At 39.5% G+C, this 25,670-nt stretch overlaps 1 protein-coding gene across 3 annotated transcripts in view; it reads left to right on the forward strand.

Annotated features, from left to right (window-relative positions):
* Window positions 1-25,670, forward strand: part of Slc16a9 (solute carrier family 16 member 9) — a 57,128-nt gene that overhangs the window by 1,293 nt on the left and 30,165 nt on the right. For 2 of the 3 annotated variants that reach the window (XM_071610732.1, XM_071610733.1), the window contains exons 1-2: window positions 5,779-5,821; window positions 22,221-22,447. In XM_071610732.1, coding sequence (XP_071466833.1) covers window positions 5,781-5,821; window positions 22,221-22,447 — 268 coding nt within the window. In that variant the 5' untranslated portion in view covers window positions 5,779-5,780. Of the gene's footprint in view, window positions 1-5,778; window positions 5,822-22,220; window positions 22,448-25,670 lie in introns of those variants that run through there. The other variant, XM_027931414.2, reaches the window with a different exon arrangement.

Here is a 25,670-nt window from a genome sequence, read left to right on the forward strand (position 1 = left end):
ATTGAAGCCAGGCGCAAGCCTGAAATCTCAGTGGCTGGGGAAGGCAGGAGGATAGCAAGTTCAAAGCCAGCCTCAGCAATTAGTGAGGCACTAAGCAACTCAGTGAGACCTGTCTCTAATTAAAACACACAAAAAAGGCTGGGGATGTGGCCTTGAGTTCAATCCCTGGTACAAAAAAAAAAAAAAAAAAAAAAAGATTGAAAATGTATATTGGCAGTACTGAGCATTGAACCTGGCCTTCCTCTTGCTGGGTAAGCACTCTACCACTGAGCTACAATCTTGAGCAATTTATCAAGATCTTGTCTCAGAATAAAAAATAAAAAGGATGGGAGTGTAGTTCCCTGCTCCCACACACACCCTGGGTTCAACCTCCAGTACTGAAAAAGAAAAAACAAATCCTTAAGGTAGATATAGACAGATCACTGAAGAAGCTAGAGAAGATTATGAAATGGAAGGACAGATTATACATTACATGATTACAGTCCCGTTCAGGTGGTATGTAAATGCAGATAATAGGTTTAGTTTACCAAAACCAAGATTTTCTCTCCCTACAGTTTCTTGAAAGTAGAAATTAGATAATAAAATTCTTTAACCTGAAATCTTGCACCAACTCATATTATTGGTTCCACTAAGCAGCTTAAGAGCATCTTTGGATTGTTCCATTTGTGTATAGGTTCTTGGGATGACAGGGGCCCTTCAGATCTATAGGATGAATTTCTGGAAGGGCAAAAGGTATGGTGAGGGTAGTTCAGGACATTAGGAAATCTTTACTGGTTTGGGATTGGACTCTGAGAAACTGGTAGTGATGGTGGTGTGCATTGGTTTGTGTCTGAATCTATCTGGACAGATTGTAGAGCTAGAAGATAACAACTAGATGTGGTCAGATTTTCAAGTTTTACCTTCTCACCCCAATATTTAGAACCCTCAAATATATATATATTTTTTTCTTTTCTACAGTGAGCTTTATTCATAGAATGCAGGAGAGTGTAGAAGGCCTGTGGGAAGATGAAATGAGACAAGGTCTTGCTTGAGAAACTACAACTTTACAGGAATGTATCACCTAGTGACTTAGATCCACCCCCACCACCACTCCCACCCCCATTACTGGGGATAGAACTTAGGGCCTTAGGCATGCTAGGTAAGTTCTGTACCACTGAGCCACATCCTCAGTCCCATGACTTCAATCTTTTTTTTTTGTTGTTATTTTTAGATATACATGACAGTAGGGTTTTTGACATTTTGACATATTGTACATACATGGAGTGCAACCCATTCCAATTAGGATCCCATTCTTGTGGTTGTACATGATTTGGAGTTACACTGGTCATGTACTCACATATGAGCATAGGAAAGTTACATCTGCTTCTTTCTACTGTCTTTCGTATTCCCATTTCCCCTTCCTTCTCTTCAATCCCCTTCATCTAATCCAATGAACTTCTATACTTCCCCTTCCTACCATCCCTTGTTAAGGGTTTAATTTTAATTAAGGATTGCAGCTGGGCATGGTGGTGCATGCCTATAAACCCAGCAGCTCTGGAGCCTGAGGCAGATGGATTGTGAGTTCAAAGCCAGCCTCAGCAAAAGTGAGGCACTAAGTAACTCAGTGATACCCTGTCTGTAAATGAAATACAAAATAGGACTAGGGATGTGTTTCAGTGGCCAAGTGCCCCTGAGTTCAATCTCTAGTACTACCCCACTCAAAAAAAAAAAAAAAAAAAAAGAAGGATTGTTACAAAAACACATAGTTTTTGAGCTAGCTGATGTTTTATTTGAGAATCCCCCCCCCACCCGCCATGCACACACACCAATGAACTTTCTATGGATAAAAGAATTGAACTCTAACTTAAAATTGAGTTTAAGAGAAAGAATGATCCTTTCCTTTGACGACTTAAGCTAATGGGAAAGATAGGCATGTTTATTAAATATTAACAATACAAGATAGTATGAATGGGGTCATAGGACAGAACATCAATGGGGTGCTGTTGGATGACAAAGAAAAGGAGAAGTTCATTCATTAAGAACTGAGAAATGTTTGTGGTGGGTGCAGCATTTCAGCTGGGTCTTGAGAAGGGAGCTCCCTGTTATAAAGTGGCCACTGGAATGAGAGTGGCACAGAGGTATGGAAGTCTGTTGTGATCCAAGGAAACGGAGCAATTTGAAGTGGGTGGAAACTGGAATTTAAGCTAGATAATACTGGGAGGTAGAATAGAGGTAAAGTATGGAGAACAAGAAAAGTCACGTTAATAAGTTAAAATGTGACAAAAATTATTATAGTCATACCAACAATCTTAGCATCCTTTACCTCCTTTTGACTTTAAATTCAGTTTTGTAAGTTTCCCCCTAAAATGAGCAAACAGTTAAAATCTCAATGATGTTTGCTTCCTATCACTATAAAAAAGGAATGTGTTCCAAATAGCCTTCAAAACTTTAGTCATATCCAACAGTGCTTCCCCCCAAGTTGGCAATCTTATGGTATAATAACTTAGCTGATTCAAATTGTGATAGGGAAACATCTCTATTATCTGTTTCAATCGTTAAAGTCATAGTGTTTATTAAACATACTTATGTAAGGGGAGCCACTTATGTTACCTAGGGAGACATTATTTTTATTTTAGGATGAGAATTTTGATAAGGCAAATCAATTAAGTGAATGGTAGCACAGGAATTTGAACCCAAGCCATCTGCTTCCAGAGCTGATGCTTTGAACTATTGTGATATCACTAATAAGAGTGTCATACATGGTAACTTTTATTAATAGCAGTTAGAAATTGGGCCTGGTACCTGCAGGAGTATTCCTCCATTTGTTTCTTGGCATCCTCATTCCCATCATTCAGATCAATTTTCCCTCTACACATTCAGTAATGGGGCATTTTTCAACATCTTAATACTCCTTAAAACTATTTTATGATCTGACTTGGGAGACCAAGGCAGGAGGATCAAAAGTTCAAAGACAGCCTTGGAAACTTAGCAAGACTGTGTCTAAAAGTAAAAAAAAATAATGTGAATGGCTGGCGATGTAGCTCAGTTGTAGAGTGCCCCTGAATTCAATCCCCAGTACTGAAAAAAAATTATCATATGATCTTATACTTTAATAACCCACTCAAAAGAAATGAACTCTTCGAATAGAGACAGGATATGGGATGAGAAAAACATTCGCAAATGTGGTAGCCTCAAATATGAGGTCCAAACCAGACAGATTCTCTGGAAGATTTCAGTACTTTCATTATTCCCCCAATGCACCAGATACTTTTCTATTTCAGCATCCCATACACATCAGTGTTATGTCTTAATTTTTTTTTTTTTAATTTTGAAGGTGATATAGCAAACGTACTAGTTGTACATAGAATACTAAAGTGTGTTCAGACAACAGTCTGGACTCCACATGATCATGTATAAGTTTATATGAAGCAGAAGAGGACTTCAGGGTCCATAGCATGGTCACTGATTTCTGTACCAGAACACCACTCCTTGGCCAAGCTTTGGGGAGGGTTGTATGGAAGACAGATAAGCTATAGCAAGGGTCTGGCAGCACAGAGAGCATGACAAGAATGTGGGAAGCAGGTAGATGATGGTGCCAATCTGTATCTGTGTGGATGATCCTCATTTTGCCTGTGTTTAACTCTGTTAAATTTCTAGACCTTTCCAACTATTCTCAGACTGAATAATTTACAAAGCCTGCTGCCTTCTCATCTGAGCTTGAGAGCAGGACTTAGAAATAGATGACAGTTCACTGGATTGGTAAGAGATGTTGACACTGGTTTCTGCCCCCACATGACATCTTTAAATCTGTCTCCTTGTGTAAATCAAATTAATATGATCCATGGTGGCAAGTTCATGAGGTTCACCCAAGTGAGACACGTTTTGTAAGTGAGCAAAGGAGCCTGAGGGGGAGGCATGAGGAAGGTGGGAGGTAGCACAAATGCAAACACCCAATGCAATTCAGTCTTGGCCCTTTGTCAGGGAGATTTTAGGAAGTAGGAAGAATTGGAGAGAATAAGCCTCATCCATTGAGGGCCAAGGTTACTCAGGTCCAATTAATTGTTATATAAAAATGATAGCCCAGTGTTACTATACTGACTTTTTGAGTGAATTCTAAAATTCAGATTTTTATGAGAAATCTTCTTTAATTTTTTTCATGTTTTTGGAGATGAGGTCTCACTAAGCAATTTGCTTCCAGAGCCGGTTCTTTGAAGTATTGTGCTATCACATAACAAGTGTATTACACATGATAATCTTTATTAAGAGTAGTTAGAATTTGGACCTGGTACCATAGGAATATTCTTCTAATTTTTTTTCTTTGCATCTTCATTCCCATAATTCTGATTATTTTCCCTCTACATATTTAATCATGGGACATTTTTCACTCTTAATAAACCCTAAAACTCTTATATGACCCTGAACTTCAATAACCCATTCAAAAGAAACTCTTAAACTCTTTGGGAAGAGAGAGGATATGGGATGAGGCCAAGGCTGGCTCCAAACTTCTGGGTTCAAACAATCCTCTTATCGCAGCCTCCCAAGTGCTGGGACTATAGGCAAGCACCACCACCCTTGACTGAAATCTTTCAGTTTTAAAACACTGGCAATTTATTCAAATTTGCTAAAAACAAAAACAAAAGCATTAGCACTGAGCAGGTGAAAACACACAGACACACATTACACACACATACACACACAGAGAGACACCCTAGAGATGAGATTGGCCTTAGTGTTGCCAGTCTTTGATTAGATGATGTCCAGGGTCCCTTCTGGCTTCAGCTTCTATGACCCTAGACCAAATCCACTTTATCTCCAACCTATCTTGCCTTTTTGCTGAAACACGTCAGTCTTGCTCCCTATATCCACAGGGTAATACCTTTGGAGGAGCTCTTTGGCAAGCATGTGACAATCTACAAAACCTTCAAGGTCAAAGGATATCCTTTTCCCATGGCCATGCTGTTGATAGAATTTAGAGATCCCAGCAGTTAACTCATGTTAATTATCCCTTTCAGGCACAATAGTATGGTTTAATTCCAGGACCCAGAGACCCAGAGCTGGTTCTCTAAACATTTTCCTTCCTGCCCCAGAGTGAAATAATAAACTGCTAAGAAATTGATTCTGGTTTCCACTCGGACCAAGTGTATTTGTACACTTGGCTCATGGTGCTCAAATCTTCGTCATGGCTGGAGTTGCAGCTCAGTGGTAGAGCCCTCACTTAGCCTAGCATGTATTAGTCCCTGGGTTTTCATTTTGAGACAGGTCTTGCTAAGTTGCTGAGACAGGCCTCAAATTTGCATTCATCTTGTCAGCCTCCAGAGTTGCTGGGATTGCAGACATTCACCACTGCCCCCAGGGTAGCTGAGTGTTTAAAGGTAAAAATATCTAATGTAACATGGATAAAACATGGATTTATAAAATAAATATTTTTCATTTTTATTTATAATTTTTGAATAACATCACAGTTTCAGTGAAGGAAATGATATGCTTCCTGAGGGTCAAATGATCATTAACGATTTCCTAGTGTGCTTTTAAACAATAAATGAGATTAAAAAAAGAATTAAAACAAAAACAAAACCCTCTGCTCTGCTCATGAGAAAATAGTAGGTGATGATGAACAATGGGAGGATTTGAAAAGTTGAAAGCACAATTAAGATGATCCAAGAACTTTGGTTTGGAAGCATGGGTCTGGTAGCAGCCCGACAGATGAACTGCATCAGGGAGAGAGTGGAAGCAGAGGACCCATCAGTAAGTAGGTGACTGTGACAGGCCAAGGATTTGTGGAGGAGATGGAGAGGAAGAGTATGGTACAGAGCTCATTGTCTGAAGGACTCTGGGACACTGGGTAAGGAGGAGCCAGGATGCCATGAAGAGGAGGCTTTGTGCTTAGGCTGATGGAATTACGGGATGTTGGTTTCCAGATGGAATTCAGGAAGAGAGATAAGGGACATGTTGAGTGTGAGGGGCCTGAGAACATCCAGATGAGATCTCAACATGGACAATGGTGAGAAATTGGCTGGAAATATGGATCTGGAGTTCTAAAGAGAGGTCAGAGCTGGAGATGTCAGATTTCTTGCTTTGCTTGTCTGTGATCTTACTGGAGCTTGGGAGGGTCATATGTGGGAGTGAGTTAACAAAAGCTACTGGGGAAGTTTTGATTTTGGGGGGCTTGTTTGGTTTTGTGCAAAGAAGAGGTGTAAATAGTGTTAGGCTTGAGTAGACTGCATTAAGAAGGTGCAGGGCGACACCATAACAAGGACTTTTTCTTGTTTGGATGCATCAGAAACCACAAGATACTGAGTTGAGGAAATGGAGGCAAATGGAGTATTCTTTCAATTTTTTTTCTAAGGAAATATTTAAAAGATTCAACTAGAGGTCCAGTGGCTTGAGGGCTGAGGCAGGAAGATCACAAGTTCAAAGTCAGCCTCAGCAACTTAGTGAGGGCCCTTAGCAACTTAGTGAGACCCTGACTCAAAATAAAAAATAAAAAGAGCTGAGGATGTGGCTCAATCATTAAGCATTCCTGGGTTCAATTCCTGGCACACGCGCGCGCGCACGCGCGCGCGCGCGCGCACGCACACACACACACACAATGCAACTGTAATACAATATATAACATTTACTAAATCTTTATTCCAAGCAGTGAGCCTAGTGTTTCGCAGCCATGTTTGAAATTCCATACAGGCTAATGCAGGCTTTTCTTTTTCTTCTTAAAGGTGGTATGGGCAATTGAACCTAGGAGCATTTTATTTTTCTTTATTTTTAGACAGGGTCTTGCTAAGGCTGGCCTCAAACTTGTGATCCCCCTGCCTTCTCAGACTCCCAAAGCACTGAGGTTACAGGTGTAAGCCACCATACCATGCCCAGCTCCAGCATAGATCTTGATTGTTAATACAAACATGCTCATGTGGAGCGGTGACCTTGGAATAGAGTCCTTCATTTCCTTTTTGATACACCTTGAGTTGCTACCTGTTTTCTGAGAACTGGTTTAGAAAGGAAGATCCTGAACATCTTTGGAAGAAGAAAGGGGTCTCTTTGAGTTGGATAAAAAGAGGAAAACTGGGGTATGAATGATGTAATGGCAAAGTTGACATGCTTAAGAGACAAAGCAGTTGGTTTTAAAGTCACAGGTAGCTTTTGTCAATTTTGAAGATTAATTTTCATCTTCATTTTACCAAAAAGAATTACCATTGGCAGTCTGGGGATTGTGTTGTGTTTTTTGCCTCCTGTGTTTTTACAGGAGAAATTGTCAGGCAAGGCATGAAATGTAGTAAAAACATAGCATGAAAGCACTCTCAAGAGCAGGGGAGAGAGTGGGCCCTCTTTAAGAGAAGAGAGAAATGTTGTGGCCTCTTTGTTTCCTAGGAGTGTGTGTGTGGGTGTATGTGTTTTACTAAGGATTTAACCCGGCACTTAGCCACTGAGTTACATCCCAAGACCATTTTTAAAATTTTATTTTGAGACAGGGCCTTTTGAATTGCCCAGGTTGGCCTTGAACTTGTGATCTGCTGGCTCAGCCTTCAGAGTCACTGGGGATTACACACTGAGCCACCATGCCCTGCATGCGTCCTATTATTGGAAGTCTTAGGGGAATTTATAGAAAGTCCCACCCAGGTACCACCTGTCAACTTTTGACTTACAGTAAGATTACATCAGATTTTTAAGTTCTTGCTGTGCTTGTTCTTACCCACACGTGCCCAAGCAAAACTCATGGAGGAGGTGGGATTAAAATCATATGCTAAAGATGTAAAGGCAACTCTCAGTCACCTTGGTGTGCACTAACTTGTTCTAATTGGAACTTGTTTTTACAGATTTTTATGGTAGGTGGCTTTGATCAGAGTCATAAAAGTCTCACCTTCAGGGTAGCTTATGTTCTTATCAGCAGGGAGGAATCTTAAAATCAAGAGCCTTAAGAGATATAGCTCTATGGATAACAGGTTGTTTGCCAGGAATGTAACCTATCCTGTTGACTTAAGTCAGAGCAGAGCCAGAATGGCCTTAGGTAAAGAGCTTTTTAAGAGAAAGCATGTGGTGGGTGGCTGTGGTAGGCCCAGTCTGAACTTCATGCCCACCCCCATGTCTATCTGCTTCCTATCACAAGCATCCTGTTCAGCAGTGTCTGGAGGAAGGATGCTCATGAGCCTTGGAACTTCCTGCACTGAAGAGAAAAGGAAGAAAGGAAGAAGGAGAGAGGGAGGGAGGGAGGGGTAGAAGATTGATGGGAAGGAGGGAAAGAAGGAAGAAGAAAGGGAGAGGGAAGGAAAGAAGGAGAGTGGGAGAGAATAGGGAGGAAGGAAAGGAAGGAAATGAAAGAAAGAATATGAAAGCAAACCTTGTTTGGATTTCAGTGCCTCTTGTTTTGTTTCATTTATTTATTTATTTTTAACTTTTCATGGCTGTTTTGACCTGAGGGCTCTTGGTGATCTGAAAAACAGACAATTGGTCACTGTCATTGTGGTCCTTTCTCACTGAGACTGCCTTCTTCCCATTGGTTGACTTTTCTTCTTTCTGTTAAGAAATTGTGCCAAAGGATGTTGAAAATATCATTTCGATATTTTAGGGGGTGTAGTAATGTACGTGTGGGGTGTTTTCAGTGCTGGTGAATGTGAGATAATGAAATTCTAGAACCAAGTGTCTAATAGAAGATGTTCTGTTGTGTCAGGGCAGGAGGGCAGTCAAAGACATTCTGGCCAGACTTTTTGTATAGGCTCAGTATTTTCAGATTTTAGGAGGAGCTGTGCCAGTATTTTAAAAAATCATTTTGTAAATAGATTAGGTTGAAAGGTATAAGAAATAATGATTTATGTTAAGATTGCTGTATGCCAGGCACCATGCTAAGTATTTTATTTAAATTAACTCACATAATCACTGCAACAGTCTGATGAGGTAAATCCTATCATTCCCCTACTAGATACATGAAGCAAGTGAGAGATATGAGTGACCTGCTGAAAGTGACACTGCTACATAATACCACAGCTGGGAAGTGCACTCAGTTTATCTAGGTCCCGAGCCTGTGCTCCCATTCCTTATACTGCATTTTCTAGAATTATATCTCTACATAATAATGTCTGGGTGTGTACTCTTGCAAAACTGTAGTTACTGAGGTACGAGAAAGGTGAAAATCCTGCCAGCCTTTCTTGTGGACAACATGACACTGTTACCAGAAGATCATAGCTTCCCAACCTTTCCTAAACTGAGAGGTGGTTTTGCTAATGTGAACAAATTAATAGGTGACTACCATGTTGACTGCCTTATTATAATTATCCTCCTCCTCAGCAACACCATCATCATAGTTAGAATCTTCTCAGGGTTTTTCCTGACAACCCCATAACTGCTATGCTGGGGACGGCAGAGGCTGGCTGTGGAATGTGGTGTGGACCAGGAAAGTAGGGGTGAGTATCTTGACACTGGCTGTCTGGAGATTCTTGATCTTACCTTGGCTGCCAAACAGCATAAGGATGACACTGTGGGGTGGTTGAGCCCGTGTTTGGCCTTTGTGGACAACAGGAAAGATAGGAAAGGACTTTCTTCTGGCTGGTGATGGTGTGTGCTGGCTTTCTCTGAAGCTGCAAGGGTAAAACTAGGCTCATTCTCTAACCAGAGAGCAGCCAATAGATTCTGGACATTTGCCACATCCAAGTGTGGGGTTAATAGCCTTGTTACCACCCGTGTGGACAGAGCCAAATACCCCAAGTGAGGAGGGAACAGGTGACTGTTCATGTCTCTGTTCTCTCTCTCTCTGCTCCAGTGTGCTTAGGAAAAAGGCCATGTTCTCCTATGAAGGTCCAATTGTTCTCTCTTGTTGTGCCAAATTTTGCTCCTTTGGAGAGAGGTGCTTGCTTTTCTACAATGACACAATTCACTCAGGCTCAATGGCATGTTAGAGATCTTTTTAAAGAGCCATTTGATACACTCTCTTATAACACTTTCTCCAGTTTGCGAAACAACAACAACAAAAACAACAAAAAACCTTTGCAAATCTGCTGATAAATGAATATATTCATCTTTTAAATTTTTCATCATTGGCAGTGTTCTCCTGCATTTCCCCCTAAATTTTGTAGAAAATCAAGAAAACATCTTTTTCCATAGCCATCCTCTCTGTTAGGCAGTTAGTCAGCCATGAACCGGTGAGCAGAGAAAGAACAAAGAGGGAGAACTGAAAACCACAGGAAACTTTATCTAACAGACAAGTAGGGGTGCCTAGTCTGTGAAAAACCTCCCCCACCCATAATTGCATCCCTTTAAGGAAAACCATTGTTTCAAGATCAGGTCACACCCTTCCAGGTTGGTCTAAACCCACTCACAGAGAATGTTTTCTGAAGGCTATTCAAAGGGTTACAAACCAATTAAATGGGAGGGAGGGAACTGAGGCAAGAATTGGGGGGACTCAGTTTCCTTAGCTGCAGTTCTATGAGTACTACACCCTCCTCTCTTGAGGTGGTCTGTGCAATTCCTAGGCTGTCAGTCAAAAGTCAAAAGGCAGACCTGGGTGGGATTCTCTGGAAACTTCCTTGAGACCTCCAATAAAACTGGATGGCAGGAGGGGTACCCTGTCCTTCTCTCTGAGAAGGTCCACTTTCCCTTGAGAATGTCCCTTTTCCATTTTCCTCTCTCTTCAGCAAACTCAGGGCTGCTTACTCTGAGTGACATGTCTGAAAATTTATTGTCGTGTTCGCAAGAATCAGGGTGAGAAAGGATTGCTGTAGTTGCTTCAGCTTCCTGGCAGGCCTTTGCCCTGTAACATTTCCTACAAGCATTTGTTTTCATTTCTATTTGAAACCCAGATACGAAGATTAAGTAAGATCAGTGAGTGGTGAGCTAAATAAGCTATGCCCTTGACAGTGAGGAACAGTGGAGTTAAAAGAACAACTGACTCAGGTTGCTGCAGGGGGTGGCACAGGGTGCTCTATGTTCTGAGTATGAATGTTCCTCCTCATAGATTCATATGTTGAAATCCTAGTCCCGAAGGTGATGGTGTCAGGAGGTAGGGCCTTTGGGAGATGATTAGGTTCAGAAGGTGGAGGCTTCATGAATAGGATTTGTGTCCTTATAGAAAAAAAATACCCATCCCTCCTGGAACCAGGTGAGGACACAGTGAGAAGGCACCATTTATGAACCAGGAAGTGAACCATCCATCACTAGACAGTGCATCTACCTTGATCTTGGATTTCCAGTTCCTGAGAACTCGGAGCAATTCTGTGGTTCTAACCTCCCGGCTGGTGGGTTTTGTTAGAGGAGCCGGAATGACTAAGACAGCGTGAGAGCTTACACTTCCTCCAGTCCCCCTCTTGCCCACAGCTGCTGCTTATCCTTTTCCCTCTCTAGCCTGAGGATCCATCACCTTTGGGACTAGGATTTCAACATATGAATCTGTGAGGAGCAACACTGATACTCTGAACATAGAGGACCCTGTGCCACCCCCTGCAGCAACCAGAGTCAGTTGTTCCTTACCCTCTGAGTTAGAAGAGGGTTTCACGGGACAGTGATCCTGACCCCTGCCTGTACATCAGACTCTCCTGGGAAGCTTCTGAAGGAAGCAGGGGGAGGGCACCCTTCTGGAGCAGTCTGGTGCTGGGTTTTGGCATCAGGTTTGTGTAGCTCTGCAGAGAATTTCAGGCAGGTTGAGAATCACTGTGGTTTGGTGAAGTTTCTCAAAGTGTCAGTGTGGATGACCTGGGTCAGAACCACAGGGTGCCTTTTTAATAATGCACAGATATGCAGGGGAGGTGGCACAGTTCTGTAATTCCAGCTACTTGGGAGGCTGAGGTAGGAGGAACAAGGTTAGCCTGGGCACCAGAGTGAGAAAACCTATCTCAAAATAAAAAAAAATAAAAGGACCAGGATGTAACACACACACACACACACACACACACACACACACACACGGACTCACGCACGCACTATTCGGATTCTAAAATTTTTATCACACTAAAATACTCCTTGAAGGGGAGGGGAGGGGAAGGGGGGATAGGAAGGGCAGCAGAATAAAATAGACATTATTATTTCTGTATGTATATACGTGGCTGTATAACCAATGTGATTCTGCAATCTGTACAATCAGAAAAATGAGAAATTATACCCCCTTTGATTCAAATGTATGAAATGTCAAGATCATTGTACTGTCATATGTAACTAATTAAAAAATAAAAAAAATAAAATACTCCTCGAACCCCCAAACTAAAGGGAAACAAAATTCTAACAAATCTCTTATGCAAAATGCTTGGGAAGTGTTTCAGATTTTTGTGAATTTTGGAATATTTGCTTATACATAATGAGATATCTTGGCAATAGGACTCAAGTCTACACATGATATTTATTTCTGTTTTGTATCTACATAGTCTGAAGGTAATGCTAGAAAACGTTTTTTAATGCACCTGTGTTTTGACTACAACAGTTCAGGAGTGAAATTTTCCACTTGTGGCATCATGTTGCCATCAAAAGTTTCAGATTTTGGAACATTTCAGTTATGGGATTTTTGAATTTAAGGATATTTGTCCTGTAAACACCACTTTTGAATTTATTTCCTTCCTTTGGGGCTGGGGCTCAAACCCAAGGCCTTGACCATTCTGGGCAAGTGCTCAACTACTGAGCTACATCTCTAGTCCTTTTTATTTCTGTTTGATTTTAAGACAGGTCTCACTAAATTGCCCAGGCAGGCCTTGAATTTGTGATCTTCCTGCCTCCGTCTTCTAAGTAGCTGAGATTATAGGCATATGCTACCATGCCCAGCTAAAAGCCCTAGATTTCTAATGCTCTGGGAACTAGTTGTTTTTAGAACAATGAGTGAGTATCCAGTAACTATCCAGTAACTTGAGTATGCAGTAACTGAGGAAGTGGGTATGAAATTATGAGACATTCCTTCAGGTTATAAATTTAATAGCTAGTCTTCATTAAGCATTTTACTGTATGACAGTCATAGAGCTTTGCATTTTGAATCCACTCTTATACCATTTAACATATGAGAAAACTGTGGCTCAGAGCCGTTAAGTAATTAGCCCATAATCACCTGGTAAGTAGCATAGACTGAATCAGAATGCAGATTTTCATTTAAAAATGAAGCCCATGCTTTTAAGCATCGCTCACTTTCTGTCACTCTGGAACCAGATATTAGCCACACTTCCCCTCTTCCACTCTTACCTTACCTACTAGCACTCAGAGGAATAAGGGAGTTTGTCAAGGGAAGATATTGCTAACTTGCTTTAGATGATTTTCTTTTACTTCTTTTTTCCATATGTATATAAAGCAGCCAAAGGTCTCTGGTGTTTGCTTTAGAAACCTGGGATTTATGCTGTTTTAATTGCTCTGATTCTTTTATGATGTTTAGTCATGACTGTGCCTGAGAAGCTTTGTTCCCTTGTCGTTTGAGGAGCTACAATGTCAGTAAAATAAGCAACACAGGATCTCCTATTTTATTGCCCTTGTACAAACATGTTTCTAGGTTAAAAACCTGGGTGTGTGTATATTGGTGGGGGTGTAGACATGAGTGAGAGAAGGGCCACCGCCTGGGAGTGCCTCATAGATATAGATGATTTGATCTCCAAACCAGGCCAAATATACGGTCATTGTAACCATGGGTATTCATAGCATCATTTTAATTCTTTTTAAAATTATATAAATTATTGAAACATAATTTACATACAATAGCATCAAACAATTTTAAATATAATGGATTTTGACAGTTGGGGTCTATATTCATTTTGTAAATAATAGCTTTATTAAATTATAATTCATATACCACACAATTCACCTACTTAAAGTATACAATTTGGTGGAGTTTACTATATACATGGTAGTGCAGCTATCACCATAATCAATTTTAGAGCATTGTCATCATACCCAAAAGAACTCTCATAATCATTAGTAGTCTCTCCTCTTTCTGCTCCAAAACTTCTTAGGCAGCCACTAATCTACTTTCTGTCTCTACGAATTTGCCTATTCTCTACATTTTGTACAAATGGAATTATGCATAAAAGCTTTTCTTACTTGGCTTCATTCCCTTGGTTTAAGGTATTTTTTTTTGAGGGGGGAGTAGTACCAGGGATTGAACTCAGGGGCACTTGACCATTAAGCCACATCCCCAGCCCTATTTTGTATTTTATTTAGAGACAGGGTCTCAGTGAATTGCTTAGTACCTTGTTTTTGTTGAGGCTGTCTTTGAACTTGTGATCTTCCTACCTCAGCCTCCTGAGCCACTGGGATTACAGGCATGTACCACTGTGCCTGGCTAAGTTTTTTTTTTTTTTTTTTTTTGATGTGGAGTCTCATTAAGTTGTGCAGGGTGGCCTTGAATTTGTAATTTCCCTGCTCCAGTCTTCTGAGTAGCTAGAATTACAGATGTGCCACCATCTGTGGCAGTGCTGGGTATCAGACCCAGGGCATCACTCATGCCAGGCAAGTGCCCTACTACTGAGTCATATTCCCAACTCTGATAACACTAATTTTTTTTTCTGTGTGTGTGTGTATGGCTCTACTGGGAATTGAACTACATCCCCAGAATCCTCCTTTTTACAAGGTCTCGCTAAGTTTCTTAGGGCTTTGCTAAGTTGCTGAGGCTGGTTTTGAACTTGGTAACCTCCTGCCTCAGCCTCCTGAGTCACAGGGATTACAGGAGTGCATCACTATTGTAATATTTTTTGAAATAATAGCTTATACAGCTATTTCACATTATAGAAATGTTTATAGAACTGTAGATATAAACTCAGTATATCTATATCATGAGAACAGTGATACGATTTTACAGAGTTTACAATGTAGACTCCTTTTCTTTACAAAACTGATATTGATTTATAATTAAGTTTACTTGACTTTAGAAGAAGAATCATAGACAAAAATTATTGAATGTTAGTGGACAGTGACAAAAATTGACCCAGCGTCTATAACTTCCAAAGGACAAATGTTGGTGAGACAACACTCACTCATATGTAGATTAACAAATAGGTTGAATTCATTTTCAATATGTCTTTGATCTAGATGGAACTTCTATTATTTTAAAGCTTGCTGCTATTTACAATTGTTGTAAAAAGTAGATAATAAGTATGTGGACACCACTGATGACAGCAGATGTTGTACTTTTTAACCCTTGGTAATTACAGACTGAAACTGCTTTTCATTACTGTAACAAACACCTGAGGTAATCAACTTATAAAGAGAAAAGGTTTATTTTGGCTCACAGTTTGAGAGGTTTCAGTTAATGATTGACTGGCCTGTACAACATGGTGGGGGTGGGAGGCAAAGCAAAGCTTCTCTCCTTGTAGCCAAGGTACAAAAGAGAAAGAGGGGCACTGTCCCCTTCAAAGGAATACCCCAAGTCCCATCCCCCACTTCTGACTAGCCCCCAACTCTTAAAGTTTCCACCGCCTCCCTAAACTGGTGTTTAAGCCTTTAACACATGGTCCTTTGGGGACATTTAAGACCCAAATTATAGCTGCAGGAGGGTAAGGATAGAGCTCAGTGGTTCAGCACTTGCCTACCATGCCTGAGGCTCTGGGTCCAGTCCTCAGTACTGCAAAATAAATAGATAAGTAAAATTAATAAAAACCAAGTTATAGCCAGGTGCAGTTGGCATATGCCTCAAATCCCATATGTTCCCCAAAACACAATTAGCAAATTCCTATTGAAGGAAGTGCATACAAAAAAGGGGGAGGTGAAGACTAGGTCTATTACTGGAATCACCTTATTCCATCAGAGGAATAGCAGGTGAGAGGTATGTAAGCAATAGAGGAAACTACAGGAGTAAGGTGAAAATGAGAAGTTGCTAAATGGTATTTTTAGACCATATATGTCTTAAATTATGAGATGACAACAGATCCGAAGCTTTTAGTCATCTCCATAAACACGTCTCCTTAGTTTAAGTTGATATGCATGGGCACTTTATATTTCACAGGTATGTATTTCTAAATATTTAACACAAAGAAGAATTTCTTTGGCTCTTGACCTATATGTTGAAATGTCACCAGAGAAAAGACAAAATAGAACAAAGGTTTGGGATTATTATTATTATTATTATTTTCTATGGAATCAGTTGTGACTTTTTTTTTATTGGTTGTTCAAAACATTACAAAGCTCTTGACATATCATATTTCATACATTAGATTCAAGTTGGTTATGAACTCCCAATTTTATCCCAAATACAGATTGCAGAATCACATCGGTTACACATCCACATTTTTACATAATGCCCTATTAGTAACTGTTGTATTCTGCTACCTTTCCTATTCTCTACTATCCCCCTCCCCTCCCCTCCCATCTTCTCTCTCTACCCCATCTACTGTAATTCATTTCTCTCCTTGTTTATTTTCCCATTCCCCTCACAACCTCTTATATGTAATTTTGTATAACAATGAGGGTCTCCCTCCATTTCCATGCAATTTCCTTTTTCTCTCCCTTTCCCTCCCACCTCATGTCTCTGTTTAATGTTAATCTTTTCTTCCTGCTCTTCCTCCCTGCTCTGTTCTTAGTTGCTCTCATTATATCAAAGAAGACATTTGGTATTTGTTTTTTAGGGATTGGCTAGCTTCACTAAGCATAATCTGCTCTAGTGCCATCCATTTCCCTGCAAATTCCATGATTTTGTCATTTTTTTAGTGCTGCGTAATACTCCATGGTGTATAAATGCCACATTTTTTTTTTATCCATTCATCTATTGAAGGGCATCTGGGTTGGTCCCACAGTCTAGCTATTGTGAATTGTGCTGCTATGAACATCGATGTGGCAGTATCCCTGTAGTACGCTCTTTTAAGGTCTTCAGGGAATAGTCCGAGAAGGGCAATAGCTGGGTCAAATGGTGGTTCCATTCCCAGCTTTCCCAGGAATCTCCATACTGCTTTCCAAATTGGCCACACCAGTTTGCAGTCCCACCAGCAATGTACAAGAGTACCCTTTTCCCCACATCCTCGCCAGCACTTCTTGTTGTTTGACTTCATAATGGCTGCCAATCTTACTGGAGTGAGATGGTATCTTAGGGTGGTTTTGATTTGCATTTCTCTGACTGCTAGATATGGTGAGCATTTTTTCATGTACTTGTTGATTGACTGTATGTCCTCCTCTGAGAAGTGTCTGTTCAGGTCCTTGGCCCATTTGTTGATTGGGTTGTTTGTTCTCTTATTGTCTAATTTTTTGAGTTCTTTGTATACTCTGGATATTAGGGCTCTATCTGAAGTGTGAGGAGTAAAGATTTGTTCCCAGGATGTAAGCTCCCTATTTACCTTTCTTATTGTTTCTTTTGCTGAGAAAAAAACTTTTCAGTTCAAGTAAGTCCCATTTGTTGATTCTTGTTATTAACTCTTGGGCTATGGGTGTCCTATTAAGGAATTTGGAGCCCGACCCCACAATATGTAGATCGGAGCCAACTTTTTCTTCTATCAGACGCAGAGTCTCTTATTTGATATCTAGCTCCTTGATCCACTTTGAGTTAACTTTTGTGCATGGCTAGAGGAGGGGATTCAGTTTCATTTTGTTGCATATGGATTTCCAGTTTTCCCAACACCATTTGTTGAAGATGCTATCCTTCCTCCATTGCATGCTTTTAGCTCCTTTATCAAATATAAGATAGTTGTAGCTTTGTGGATTAGTCTCTGTGTCCTCTATTCTGTACCATTGGTCCACCCGCCTGTTTTGGTACCAGTACCATGCTGTTTTTGTTACTATTGCTCTGTAATATAGTTTGAAATCTGGTATCGCTATACCGCCTGATTCACACTTCCTGCTTAGAATTGCTTTTGCTATTCTGGGTCTTTTATTTTTCCATATGAATTTCATGTATTATTATTATTATTATTTCTTTTGTAGTATTAGGAATTGAACCCAGGAACACTTTACCACTGAGCCACATCCCCCAGTCCCACTGCCCCATTTTTTTTCTCTTTGAGACAGCTTCCTGCCAAGTTTCTTAGGACCTCACTAAATTGTTGAGATTGGTCTTGAACTTGAGATCTTCCTGCCTCAGCCTCCCAAGTCGCTGGGGAGGCATGTGCCACCAGGCTGGGCAATAAAAGGAATTTCTATCTACTTAGATTTGAAAGCCAATAAGAGAGATAATCCTCTCCACTGTCATCTTCTGGAAAATACAAGCTTTCTTCATAATTCTGCTGCTCTGCCTGTGTCAGTGTACTTTTTCTGAAGTGCAAAAATTTGAGAATTTCTGAAAGATGATCCCGTATGCATTTGTTTTTGTACAAATTCTTAGTCTCATCAGTTTCTTTGACTTGATTTTTCCTTTTTTTTTTTTTTTTTGGTCATACTGGGGATTGAACACAGGGGTGCTCTACTGCTGAGCTACATGCTATATCCTCATCCCTTTTTAAAAAAAATTTGAAATAAATTCTCACTAAGTTGGATGTTTGGTTATTTCTATCACATATTATCTATTTAGTTAGGGTAAAAAGATTATACTGAATCTATATAAAGGGGATTCTGAACAGGAATTTTAAAGTACTAAATAGTCATTAGAAGGACTAAAACCATACTGTTTACTTTTATAATGGAGTAAGTATTAGAGACAGTAAACTTCTGATGGAGGGATATTACTGATTATTTCAAATGATCTCCATGTCTGGAAGTTTGAATTGTTTTCCCTTTTAACACAATTGTGTGTTTGACTGTCTACATTTTAGACTCTACAGATTTCTGTACAAATTCTAACATCTTTCAATTTTCAGTTATTAAATATGCAAAGTTATTTCATACAAAGGCCTTTGGCAGGTCATGACATGAGTTTTGCCTAGTGCTCTGAATTTGAAGTGAAGAAATTCACTACAGCCCAGGTAAATGATGGGTGTATCCATGACTCTTGAGGTAGCCAAGAGTCTTAAGAAAGTGCATGAATGGATGAATGATATTCTACTGTCCTTACCTATTATCTGATGAAACCACAGCCAAGGGAATGGCTTGGCAAAACCTGTAGGCAAACAAGATTCTTGTTGAACCTGACTATAAAACTGGCATAGTGAAGAGACACTGAAAGAATAGGTTAAAATAGGAAGGCCTATTAGAGACATGGAGGTTAGGCCTTCAGTCTTTAAACCCATGGTCATGTAAACTTTTTAAACCCAGAGAAGGAAAAATTTTATTTTTTTTTAAACTAAATATCATTTGAAAACAAAACCTAGTGAAAATTAAACCAAACGTAGATAGATATCACCTGTGAATTTAAAAATCCCTCCCCCAAAATAGAACAACATGGTAAGAATTGTGCATTAAGTAAGGAAGATTTAATTCAATGATTCATGAATATTTCAATAGTAGAATATATAAATTTTATCTTGTTAAAATCTAAAGAGGAAAATTCATATTGTCATCATAACTGTTCACTGGAAATTCATTTAATGAAATGTAATAATTATTCTGTATAATAACACTTAAAAATAGAAAAGTATACTTTCTTAACTTAATGAAATGAATCATGAGGTGACACATGCCTGTAATTCCAGCAACTCTGGAGGCTGAGGGAGGAAGATTATAAGTTCACAATCAGCCTCAGCAACTTACCAAAACTCTAAGCAAGTGAGACCCTATTTCAAAATAAAAAGTAAAAAGGGCTAGGGATGTGGCTCAGTGGTTAATGCCCCAGGGTTCAATCCCTGGTACCAAAATTAAAAAAAAAAAAAAAAAATCTCAGCTACAGAGGCAATACAATGGCATTTGAAGGCATTCTCATTAAGGTTAGGAATTAGACTAAAATAATTATTTAACATTATTCTGGATGACTAGTGAAAGCAAAGGAAAAAGAAGGAAATAAGTATAAATGTTCAAAATAAGCAGTTAAAACTACCACTGTGTAGGTGATTGTAAAACTATATTGCATTATAAATTATATATATAACGAAGAAAATCATCTGAAAATCTACTGCTAAGAGGAGAATCTTAGTAAGGTAATGAGTGGGGTGAAGTTCCTTCCCTCTCCATCATTGTAATTCTTTTCAATATTTTCTAGTTATTCTTGTTTACTTTCTTTTTAATTAATCAAATTAATCAACCTAATTAATTAATTTATTGCAGTAATTGGGGATTGAACCCAGGGGTCAGTGCTCCACCGACCTAGTAAGGTAATGAGATTCAGAATTAGCATACAGATACTGATAGCTTTCATCCATATTAAAAAAAGGCAAATTAAACAACTGGACCCAATTACAAGATTAGCAAAAAGAAGATATGTAAGGATACGGTAAGTAGAAGTGTTGAGGGAAATTTTAAACACTAAGAACACAAAAGGACACTTGAATAAATGCTAAACACATCATGTTGTTAGAAAGATTCAACATCATAAAAGAATCAGTTCTCCTAGTCTTTATGTGTGTGTGTTTCTCTGTGTGTGTGTGTTTGTAGTGCTGGAAACAGGCTGATTCTGAAGATTATATAGAAAAGTAAGCCAGCAAGTTGACTCATGCCGGTAGTGCCACCAACTAGGGAACCTAAGGGTGGAGGATTGGAAGTTCAAGGCCTGCCTAAGTAAATTTAGAGATACCCTGTCTAAAGGTCTGGGTATATAGCTTAGTGGTGGAGCACCTCTGGGTTCAATCCCCAATTACTGCAATAAATTAATTAATTAGGTTGATTAATTTGATTAATTAATTAAAAAGAAAGTAAACAAGAATAACTAGAAACTATTGAAAAGAATTACAATGATGGAGAGGGAAGGAACTTCACCCCACTAAAGACTGACATACATTTTAAAAACATTTTTTGCAATTTCAAAGGAACCCTCCCTTTGACACAGCAATTCCTCTTGAGTTCTGCCTGACAGATATGCATATGCAAAAAGAGATGTGTGCATATGTAAGACTAGTCGCTGCAGCATTGCTTTACAAGGTCAGCCACAGGGGACTCATTAAACAAATTAAGAGAAAGCCCTGTACTGGAATACAGTGTAACAGCAAGAATGAGGAAGATAGTGAGCATTAATATGAAAGGTCTTCAAGATATGATGCTGGTGTGTACAGGACGCCTTGTAAAACATAGAGGAAATCTAAGTTTGAGTCTGCTTGTGTGTGCATAAAGAAACTGTAGATATAAAAGACAAGCTCTTGTTACCTGTGGAGATGGGGATTAGATGGGAAATAGGTTGATGGGTGCTATATACCTTTTGTCCTTTTTTTTTTTTCAGTTTTGAACCACACAAGTGTTTTGCCTGTTTACTAAGTGAGTAAAAGAACAAATAAACATGACCATATAGTGAGATACTATGTGCTGATTTAAACAACAAAGGAGTAAGGATGCTTTCTGGGTGTTTGAGGAAAAAACATTTCTAAGGATATTAAGTACATGAAAAAAGGTGCAGAATATGATGTATAATATGATTATTATTTTGTTTTGTTTCAAAAAAGAGGGAAATCTAAGTGCACCTGCTTGGTTTTGCTTGTATATGTGAAAGGATACTCAAGTTGGCAAATGTTGTGGTGTGCTGCCAGCACCTGCCAGCCCCTGTCAGGAATGAAAGATTCCTTGCCCCAGCTGCTGGGACTGCTCTTGGCAGATGGCCATCAGGTGATTGCCCCAGTGGGCTGATTGCCCCCCTGGGGTCATCACATCATTACTCCTTCCTGGGTTGACCTGTATCCAGTGAATGAACAGCACTGGTGTGAGGTCCTGAGGGCAACTCTGAAGTGTCATCCCAACTTTAGAACCCCCTCCTTTTAACTGTTTTGTGGTTTATCTGCTCCCTCTGCTGTGTTCCCTTCTGTAGGTGCAGACACAGTGACACTCCTAATAAATTATTTTCTTGCTAAGAGTCTACTTCCAGGGGAGTCCACGAAACTCAAATCATGGGTTCCCTGCCATTGGGAGGGGATGAAAACTTGGTGAAAGGGGACAAGGTTGAAAAAGCAACATTTCATTTCACTCTGTGCCCTTTTTTTCAAACCCAGGGATGCTCTACCACTAGGTACATCTCCAGCCCTTTTTAATTTTATTTTGAAAAAGAATCTTGCTAAGTTGCCCAGGCTGGCCTAGAATTTCTGATCCTCCTGCCTCAGCCTCCTGAGTGACTGGGATTACAGGTGTGTGCCACACTGTGCCCTGCCACTCTTTGCCTTTTTATAATTAGATTTTTTTTGTACTAATGGATCCAAGATTTCATAAGTGAAAATTTAAAAACTAACTTGATATGTCAGTAGTATTTTATGCCTGTTCATATATATTTAGAGACTCTTTTTATTTCTTAATTTAGAAAGAGATATTTTAATCTAAAAATACTGTGGTACCACAATCTAAGTTTAATTTGCCTTCTTTTTCTGCTTTTTTCCTTTTAGGACCTACAGAAAGCACCAATTTCACCTTACAATGGAATTTAAAAAATCACCTGATGGTGGATGGGGCTGGGTAATCGTGCTGGTCTCCTTCTTCACTCAGTTTTTGTGTTACGGATCCCCGTTAGCTGTTGGAGTCTTATATGTAGAATGGTTGGATGTCTTTGGTGAAGGAAAAGGAAAAACAGCCTGGGTGGGATCCCTGGCCAGTGGAGTTGGCTTGCTTGCAAGTAAGTGGAGAAATGTATGCCCCTCCTTACTGTTTCATCCTTAATTACATTTGCTGCATTGTGCATTGTTAACATTGTGCAAGGCATAGAAAGGCTTTTTTTTTTTTTTTAAGTATAACATGGACTGGGGTGTAGCTCAGTGGTAGAGTATTGCTTAGCATGCACAAGGTTATGGGTTTGATTGCAAGCACTGAAAATAAAATGTCTAACATATTTTCCTGATGTGTCCTCTTTTGCCCCTTCTTCTAATACATCAATATGAAAACACAGGAATTCCATAAAATAATAAATTATTCATGAATGAATGAATGAATTCCTCTACTGTTCTCCCTAAAGAGAACAGAAATCTTAGTGTGCCAGGCAGTGCACTAGATCTAGAAATGAAAAAATGAACTGCAAACCCAAGGTTCCTATCATTAAGAAGCTCATAGTCTGGGGCTGAGGAGGTAGCTCAGTAAATGTGGCTCAGTGGTGGCATGTTTTCTGCATGTCTGAGGCCCAGGGTTAGATCCCTAGCACCACGCAGGGAAAAAAATGAAGCTCACAGTTTCATGAGGGGATTTATATACTTTCTTGAGTACAAATGAATCAGTGATGAAGGGAGTGTGCTAAGTATATTCAAGATGTGTTGGTGACCAAAGGACCAAAAGATGCACAGGAGATGTCTAAGTCGTTTCCACATGACTCTTGATTGCTCTTCTGGTTTGCTACCCTGATCAGATCAAATGTCCTATATTCATGACAGCTTCATAAGAAAAATATGACACAGCAAATTGTAGTCTTGTCTTACAATGATGATGTTATTAAGGATTTTAATCCGGGTTCTGTAAAAGGTAAATGTGTGGTAGTTTGTGTGTCTTTGAAAGGAAGTTTTTGAATAAATGGTTGCATATTATATAATATTGATTTCTGTCATCTTTATGCACTAGAGGATTTTTAATTTTGTTTTGCCATCATATTCTACTTCAATTTCTGACATCATTCTTTGAACTCTGCAGTAATATTTAGTGATCTTCGCTGTAATTTACTTAGAACTACTGAAGCATAAATGTGCTAAGACAGTGACTTAGATAGGGTAAGTAGCCCTGGAATCTCTTCCTGTGTGTCATGAATTTGACATGATTTGCTGAGCAAATCACATTCTTTCTTCTTGTGAGGAAAATAAGAACACTGAATTGGTTATTTATTAGATGTTTTTGAGTTCTAAAATACTAATAACAAAGTGCATTAGCTGTTCCTTCTTTTAAATATGTGTGTCTCTTGGATGTTAAAGGGACTTCTGGGCGGGAGGTGGGGGTGCAGTCAGGAAGCAAGTGCTTCCAATTGTTGTGTTACCTTTTCAAATTAAAAACAAGACTTGAAAAATAATGTTAATGATCTGGCTGTGACAGGTAAGATAACTAAGCATAATTAAAGAAATGAAAATAATATTGGCATTATGAGCACAAAAGAAATAGGAAAAGTTTACCCAGGTTTTATTTGAAAGAAATTTTCAAAATAGGGACTGTTTATAAAGTTGTCAAAGTACAAGTGGATGGTAAATGATGTGCTAATAAAGGGATTTGAAAGTACTGATTTCTAGAAAACAACCTGGAGTGGAAATGAAGAAATTTTTAAAAGTCTTCTAATTTGTCACTGTTATGATTTGGACATGAGGTGTCTCCCAAAGGCTCACTTAAGACAAACAGAAATGTTCAAAGGTGAAATAATTAGATTATGAGAGCTGTAACCTAATTAGCATATTAACCCGTTTGGTGGATTAATTTCTTGAAAGGTCTACTGTACTGGTAGTCATTGTAGGCAGGTGGGGCATGACTGAAGGTGGTGGGTCACTGGGGGTGTGCCTTTAGGGATTATATTTTGTCTCTGGCTCCTTGCATATGTCTCTCTCTCTCTCTCTCTCTCTCTCTCTCTCTCTCTCTCTCTCTCCCCGCCCCCCTCCTCCCATGGCCTTCCTGGCTTCCATGTGTGGAATCACCATACCTTTCTGCCATGATGTTCTGCCTTACTTCTAGCCCACAGGGGTGGAGATGGCCGACCATGGAGTGAGACTTCTAAAACCCGGAGCCAAAATAAACTTTTCTTCCTCTAGTTATTCCTGTCAAGTATTTTAGTCACAGTGACAAAAAGCTGACTAACACAGTTACTATTTCCATTAGGAAATATTTAAGTTAAACAGAAATGTAACTATCCACCTTCCAGCAAGGTTCCAAGGATAATTTTAAAATGGCATTTTCCTTAGTACCTAGTTGGAGAATGAGGCTTCTTTTCATGAAGTCTGTCCAGGTAAGAGAAAGCTGAGGTCTCTTTGAGGTGAGGCCAATTTTCCCTTGAAAATTGAAGGGTAGCTATATACTTTCTTCACATTCCTAGTGGATGTTCAGTTTTCTCCAGGGCCAGGGGCAGCCATCTTTACTTTTAAGCAAGAGGGTACATAATTTGTAGGCCCTGGTTCAAAATGAAAATACAGGATCCTTGTTTAAAAACTTATTAATAATTTAAAGACAATGACTGCAGAGCATTAAATAAAATGTGGGGACCTTCTAAGAGCTGAGCCTTGTGCACCTTATTAGATTATAAGTCCAAGAGGCCAACCTGGCTTGTAGGGGCTGGAGTGATGAAGAATCTTACCAAAATTCAGGGAGAGAACCAGTACTTGGAGAAGCTTAGTCAGAGGCTAACTCAAGTCCTGGCTCTGCTACCATATAGCTGCGGAACCTTGTGCAAAGCCCTTTATTTCTCTAGGCCTGATGTCATCAGTTTGATGAGGAGGCACTTGGACCTGCCAATCTAAGCTTTTGAAGATGAGCATAGAAAAAAAGGGAATAGAGAGTTCAAGATGAGGAAGCAGTGAAAAACAAGACAGCTAAAAAGCTAACACTTATGGGACTGTGTGTGTGTCCTTCGGACGTTGTGTCCAGCTGTGAGCATAGTTCAAGCCACTGAAAATATGTGATGTTTTCCCCGTGATTCTTTGTAGCATAAATTAAGAGACAAATCTTGAAAGCTGAGGTGGTACTGTATAAGCAAGCAGTGTCTAGCAGTATGTAAGTCACACTGAAAACCTGCTTTTTTGACAACTTTGTTCTAGATAAATAAGATAAATATTACTTTGGAATTGGGACAAGCATGTTTCATGTTGGCAATCCAAATGATTACTAGTGGTTCTTAACCCGAGAGATAATTAGAATCATTTATAGAAAAATTTCAGCATATGATTGCT

The sequence above is a fragment of the Marmota flaviventris genome, chromosome 4, assembly GCF_047511675.1.
Source record: "Marmota flaviventris isolate mMarFla1 chromosome 4, mMarFla1.hap1, whole genome shotgun sequence".
In the NCBI taxonomy this organism is placed as follows: Eukaryota; Metazoa; Chordata; class Mammalia; order Rodentia; family Sciuridae; genus Marmota; species Marmota flaviventris.